Source organism: Saimiri boliviensis, chromosome 6 (assembly GCF_048565385.1).
Source record: "Saimiri boliviensis isolate mSaiBol1 chromosome 6, mSaiBol1.pri, whole genome shotgun sequence".
In the NCBI taxonomy this organism is placed as follows: domain Eukaryota; kingdom Metazoa; phylum Chordata; class Mammalia; order Primates; family Cebidae; genus Saimiri; species Saimiri boliviensis.
In genome coordinates this window covers 117,878,347-117,885,384 of record NC_133454.1, presented here as the reverse complement: position 1 = coordinate 117,885,384, position 7,038 = coordinate 117,878,347, and the positions used below count along the sequence as shown (strand labels likewise).

Sequence of the window (7,038 nt, the reverse complement as noted above, 5' to 3'; positions counted from 1 at the left end):
AAATTAGAAACCAAGAGTTTGTCTTTAGTTTGCAATTAAGAGCCCTAAATGCTGAATCACTGGTCTCCAATTTTTTCCAATGCTAAAATTCATTCAAGTGATGCCAAGACCATATCCTATCTCCTTCCTCTAGAGATGACATCTCTTTGGATACATAATCTCTAGTCAAAATATTCAACTCAATTCTCTAGGTATTTACTAAGTGTTTCCCACTACTAGGCACTAGAGAAGACACAGAAAAGAACTCTGAAAATGCTAACCATCTCACTGGGAGAAGACACACAAAGAAAACAACTACCTCATTGTGAAGTGCAAAAATCAACTAAGTTACAGATCAGAAATCACAAGCGGGAAGATCATATGAAAACAAAACAAGGGGGAAAAAAAGCAGAGCTGTCTGTCTATGCCCCATTTACCTCATCAAAACTGGGATGCAAAAATTACTGTTCATCTTGAAGAAAACACTTCAGGGATATTATCCCAAAGGGCTGAGAAGGACCTGAATGTCCCAGGTGAGCCCAGCACCATGATCCTATTAATTCTGAGGCTTAGAGGAAGAGTCCAATCTGAAAAATACCTAAGAGCGGCTGAGTCTCCACCTGCAACTCTGCTAAGGATAAGGAAAGCCACTGGGTCTAGAAACCAGTAACTTCCTGAGATTTTTACCGTCATTCAGAGTTGAGTCTCTTTAGAATCCAGCATTGGTCTTGACCAGGTAGGCAGCCACCTTGGGAACTCAGAACAATTTGTGCAGGACTACTGGTAGGTGGGAAAGGTAGAAGAGGAAGGAGAGCTCAGAGGTTTTCACTTAGAAACTTACAATTCCCCTCCTCCCTAGTCAAGCCCAAACCAGTCCACGGCTTGGTAACCACGGGCCAGTCTGTGTCTTCAGTATAGATGCCTGCCAGTTATTTAGTTCATTTCCATTTTGCTGCAGATTCTCCCTTCTACATGTGTTTTCCCTTCTCTCTGATTTGTAAGCCAAGATTTTCAGAAGCAAAGAGACTTCAGTTCTCTGCTTCAATCTCCAATGCCTTTCAGTTTTCAGGAATTCCAGAGACTAAGATTTCCTCTTTTCTGGCCTCTGAATGGAAACACAACCTTTGAGAGACAAGTGATTTTGGAGATAGGTAGAAGAGAGGGATAAAATGGGAGGGAGACAATGTTAGGAGAGTAGAAAGAGGGACCAATGTCTCCTTGTTCTGAAGCGATATTATTTCCAGTAAGTCACAGGAAAATCATATTAGGTCCAATCTCCTTTCTCTACTCCTAGATGACAACTTGTGACATCCCTTTACCTTTCTAACCACATAAGGTTTTAAAAATGTTTAACTTTAATACTGAAGGCCCAGTTCCAGTTATTAAAAAGCCAAATCCAGTTCAATTTTAAACTTCAGCTTCACTATCAATTCAAAGCATGGGTCCTCCCTTTGAGCTCAGATCTGATATGTAGCTTGGGTTGTACAGCAGGAAGGCAGGAGCATATGTTCTTTTTTGCTTTGGACTCTCTTCCCACAATTACGTTTTTGTTACTACTGTTATTGTTGTTGTCATTTTAGTCTTCCCCTTCTTTTTTCAGTTTTATTGGAAGAATGGGGATGGGAAAAAAAGCAAAACTGTTCACATCTGTTGCCATAATACTAGCAGTTGGTGCCTTATGGTGCCTCTTTCGACCATTTTGGGATTTGTCAGAGACTGCCTTCTGGAGACTGCCCCATTATGCAGTTCCCTGACAAGGTCAATGAATTATTATCCCCTTGATCTCTTAGGATCTCTGAGAGTCACTTCATGATTTCTTAATGCCTCTTCTCCAATAGGCTGTTTCTGGATTGGCATCTCAACAAAGTGGCTTGACGCCAACGACCTCCTATAGCATTACATGTCCTATAGGAAAGTCATATATTCATGCCATGCCATGGGTGAAAATGCAGGATTCCTCTACTAACCAAAATTTTTTTCCCTCTACCCCTGCCATTGTGGGCTGATCCAGTGAGCCCTTCACCTTTAGAAGTGAGATTAAACACAAGTGTTTAAGTGTGTGTATGCCTTCTACATTTTCTCGAGGCTACTCTCTAGCCACAGATGAAGTAAAACCCTGGTTGCTCCTTCTTGTACTCATTCTTCAAAGCCCTTTCCTTTGGAGACCTCCCCAGCATTAGTGAGAAGAAGCACCCACACAATGGTGTACACTCCCACAGCCATTCCTAACCCTCAGCCATGTTTACTTCGTCAAACTCTTCACTTTCATGGCACTTGAAATTTCTGTTTCCCTAGATTTAAAGGATAAAGATAAAAAATTAAGATGGCTTGAGACCAGTTTGGTCACTTTTAAGTAATTCTTACAAGTGTATCTAATATCTTTGGAATATAGGATATGCCTCATATATGATCCTCAGTTTGGGCAATTTAAACTACATTTAGAATCAACTGGAAAATTCACATACAGAACCCTATTAGAGTTTAAAACATGTTCATTTAGAAGTATCTGACATGTCCTGTCTTTTTCTATGGCATTTTCCAAATCTCGGCATTGCTGAAATACTTCCTTATTAAGTAGCACTTCCACTTAATAGGCAGAAGAAACTTTACTCAAGTGCCTTACCACAATGGCTGCTGCCAAATGGTACCACGTTAGGTTTTCTTGTAGGTGTATGAAGACTTTATGTTTCTTTCTTCAGATCAGTAGAAATATGCATCAAGGAAACCAAACCACCATCGCTGAATTCATTCTCCTGGGATTTGTACACCAGGATGAGCATCAAAACCTCCTCTTTGTGCTTTTCCTGGGTATGTACCTGGTCACTGTGGTTGGAAACGGGCTCATCATTCTGGCCATCAGCTTGGACACTTACCTTCACACCCCCATGTATCTCTTCCTTGCCAATCTATCCTTTGCTGATATTTCCTCCATTTCCAACTCAGTCTCCAAAATGTTGATGAATATTCGAACCAAGAGTCAATTCATCTCTTATGAGAGCTGCATCACACAGATGTACTTTTCTATTGTGTTTGTCATCACTGACAATTTGCTCCTGGGGACTATGGCCTACGATTGCTTTGTGGCGATCTGCCACCCTCTGAACTATTCAACCCTCATGCAGCCCATGTTCTGCATTTTGCTCACAGTCATCCCGTGGCTCCTCAGTAATATTATTGCTCTGACACACACCATTTTGCTCATTCAGTTGCCCTTCTGTGACCACAATACTCTCTCCCACTTCTTCTGTGACTTGGCCCCTCTGCTCAAACTGTCCTGCTCAGACACAATAATCAATGAGCTTGTGCTGTTTATTGTGGGTTTATCAGTTATCATCTTCCCCTTTGCACTCATCTTCTTCTCCTATGCCTGCATCATCAGAGCTGTCCTGAGAAATCTTCTGCACAGGGAAAGTGGAGAGCCTTCTCCACTTGTGGCTCTCACCTCACAGTTGTATTACTGTTCTATGGAACCATTGCAGGTGCGTACTTTTTTCCTCCTCCACTCACCCTGAGGACACTGATAAGACTGGTGCTGTACTTTTCACTGTGGTGACACCCATGATGAACCCCTTCACCTACAGCTTGAGGAATAAGGATATGAAAGGTGCCCTGAGAAAGCTCATCAATAGAAAAAGTTCTTCCCTTTGATGCCCTGGATATCTAAATTCTTTCAATCTACATAATCAGATAAATGATTCAGTCCTGAGTGTATGGCACAGTTGCGATGGTTCAACTTTTGATGAGCTTGCAGATATCTGTCTCCTATTCCAACCTCTGAGGGGTTGGAGCTTTTCCACTTAGCTCTTGTCTTGGAAACAAAACCCATAACTTCCACGGTAAGTCATAAGAATAGCACACATCCTTAGAGACTAAGTAGATTGGTGGTTACCAGGGCTCAGGTCCAGAGAGGTGAAGTGGGGTTGAATAGAGGTTAATTAGTGGATACAAAAATACAGTTAGATAGAATAAATAAGACCAAATGTTTGATAAATCATTAGGGGGGACTATAGTAAACAATAATCAATTGTATATTTAAAAATAACTTAAAGAGAATAATTCAAATGTTCCCACCATAAAGAAAAGATAAATATTTAAGGTGATGGATACCCAGATCCTCTAATTTGATCATTACATATTATATGAACATATCAAAATAACAGATATTCCCCAAAAATGAGGGACAGTGTATCAAAAAAATACATGTATTAATAAATAAAAAGTTATGTGTAAAAAATAAAAATTAATCTTAAAACATACATCTTAATCACAATCTGTATTATTACAAACCTTGGTACAATTTTTTTTATAATTTAGACAATAACAGGTGCATATAGTGCTTACAGCAGGCATCCCCAAACTATGGCCCACAGGCTGCATGCGGCCCCCTGAGGCCATTAATCCAGCCCCCCATCACACATCAGGAAGGGGCACCTCTTTCACTGGTGGTCAGTGAGAGAAGCACAGCATGTGGTGACCCTCCAACAGTCTGAGGGACAGTGAACTGGCCCCCTGTGTAAAAAGTTTGGGGACGCCTGGCCTACAGACTAGCTTTTGTTGATTTGAAGATAGTTATTACTACTTCTTTCTTTAATCTATATTTGTTTAGGTCAGCTTTTCTCAAAGCTTGTTTTGTTAAGGTACCTTTCAGTGAGATATTTTATGGGTGTAACAACAGAGATTCCCATGGCCAAATAATTTTGGGCAACTCTGAGTTAAGTGAAGCAAAATGTATTAACTGGACAACTTCTCAGAACCTTCATTGTCATGTAAATCTCTAAAAGGGTAAGATGGTAAACAGCAATTCTCAAGACTAAACTTGAAATAATTGAAATTTAATTATTTCAATCATACGGAACCTGATTCATCACACAGTTATTCATGGAACTAGCATTGTACAAATACATTTTAGGAAATATGACTCCAGATGTACTCAATTATTTCAATGGAAAACCACAGAGTGTATGTATAAAAGGTATCAGTTATAGTTCTGACTCTGTCCCCAACAGCTATATAGTATATAGTAGACACTAAAAACAAAGTAATACTTTTTTTTAACCACCCACTCTCCTGGCTTCTATCTCCAACCTACCTGCCCTGCCAAATTAAGTTTATTTTTTCCCAGCCTAAGCTGACTTCCATTTTTCTCTAAACTTAGAATCATCCAACCTATTTATGAGTAAATGTATAATCGGCCACCTGCCTTTCTCCATGCTATCTCTTAAACTTTTATGCTTCCTTTTAGTTTTTATTATAAATGTAAAACCTACCAGTTGTTGTATGGGCTACCCAATAAGCCTCTCAACAGTTCTAGTCTTCCTCAAGTACCTCAATATCCATCCTGTTCCATCCATAACTCCAACATGGAACATCACAGAGCTCTGCCTTCATTATTCCATATGGAGCAATAGTAAGAGTCCTAGATTTATAACCAAGAAATATGGAGTCTGGCCCAACTCTGCAGTTAATTAACTGCAAGGCAAGCCATGTTGCTAATTTCAGTTTCTTTTTTCTGTAATATTGCAATTGGTCTAATATGAAGAAAGAAAGTTTAATAACAGCATGTATCATAAAATCCCATTTTTGTAAAAACAAAATTTGCATAAAGAGATGCCTCAGAGGAGAGTCAATAAAATACAAGTGGTTGTGCAGATTGTATTTCCCAAAAATGGCCACAGTATTTCCATCCCATGTGCTCTTGAAGTATCTACCCTATCACTTCTCCATCAAGAGGTGGAACCCATAACCCTCACTGTTGAGCTCAGTTTTGAGTGCTTATTTGACCAATAGAGCACCCCAAAAGTACTGTTGCATGATTTCTGAGACTTTCTTAGAAAAGCCAATTCTACTTTTTTATGGACTAAATGCTTGTGTCCCCACAAAATTTGCATGTTGAAGTCCTAACCCCCAAAGTGATGGTAGTAGGGGATGAGGCCTTTGATAGATGAGTCAGTCATGAGGATGAAGTACTATAAATTATTAGTGCCTTTACACAAGAGATCCAAGAGAACTCTCTATTTCTGCCACATGGAGGATAGAACAGGAAATCTGCAATCTCCAACCAGAAGAGAGGCCTCATCAGAACCTGACCATCCAGTTCATCTCAGACTTTCAGCCTCCAGAACTGTAGAAAGCAAGTGTTTTTTAAGCCACTCAGTTCATGGTAATTTGTTATAACATCCCAGACAGACTAAGACACACCTCGACTTGGCTTACTCTCTCTCCCTCTGGACATGGACCTCTGGAGCTTTGAGTTGCTATGGAAGAAGTCCCACTACCCTGAAGCCACCATGCTGGAGAGATCATATGGAAAGACCATACAGAATTCAGGAGAGTTGTCCAAGGAGTCCCAGATGCACTGGCCCAGCAGTCTTTGAATCTCCCCAGCCAGTCACAAATATGTGAGTGAGTGAGCTTTCAGGTGATTCCAGCCTCAGCCCCAACCACAAGGCACATGAGAACCCAAGTGTTAACTACCTAGCCAAGCACAGTCAAACCCTAGGACCTGAAAGACAACCATAAAATGATTGTTAATGTTTTAAATTTCTACCGTGTGGAGTGGTTTGTTACACAGTAATAGGTAACCATAACAGCAGTTTTGCTTGGGTCATGGGATAAAATAATTCATGTCACATTCTGTGTTGCTTTAACATTTTATAATGACTACCGTTATAGAATGAGGGAAAAGCTTTTTCAAGTTTTAATGAATATGAACTGTCTTGCCTATTCAACCATCATGCTTAACATGCTACCAGAATTTTCTGTTAAATAAAAATTAGTTGGGTGAACCTGTGATTCCCCCACCAATCTTCATTCTTGTTAGATCTAAGTCATATTTGATAGAATAAGGACCATCAGGGTTAAATGCAGGTGATTAGATCTAAACTGGTCCCCATCCCTGTTGGCCTGTGCTAATCCTCTTATCTCTGGCTTGTAGGTTCCACAGGAGGCTGGAAAATAAAGCTTCATCTGCAGCAAGTAACAGAAAAGTTGATTTGGCCAGATTTAGACTTGCATGTACATTAGAGTCTGCCTGACAAAGTGAATTAGGATTATATTTGG

General features: G+C 40.1%; 1 protein-coding gene across 1 annotated transcript; it reads left to right on the top strand.

Moving 5' to 3' along the window:
- The first annotated feature begins 2,651 nt into the window (after nucleotides 1-2,651).
- LOC101030141 (olfactory receptor 1S1-like) lies at nucleotides 2,652-3,627 on the top strand. The gene is given in 3 exon segments (XM_010334902.3): nucleotides 2,652-3,366; nucleotides 3,369-3,473; nucleotides 3,476-3,627. Coding segments are annotated over 3 exon segments (972 nt in total).
- The last annotated feature ends 3,411 nt before the right edge of the window (nucleotides 3,628-7,038 follow it).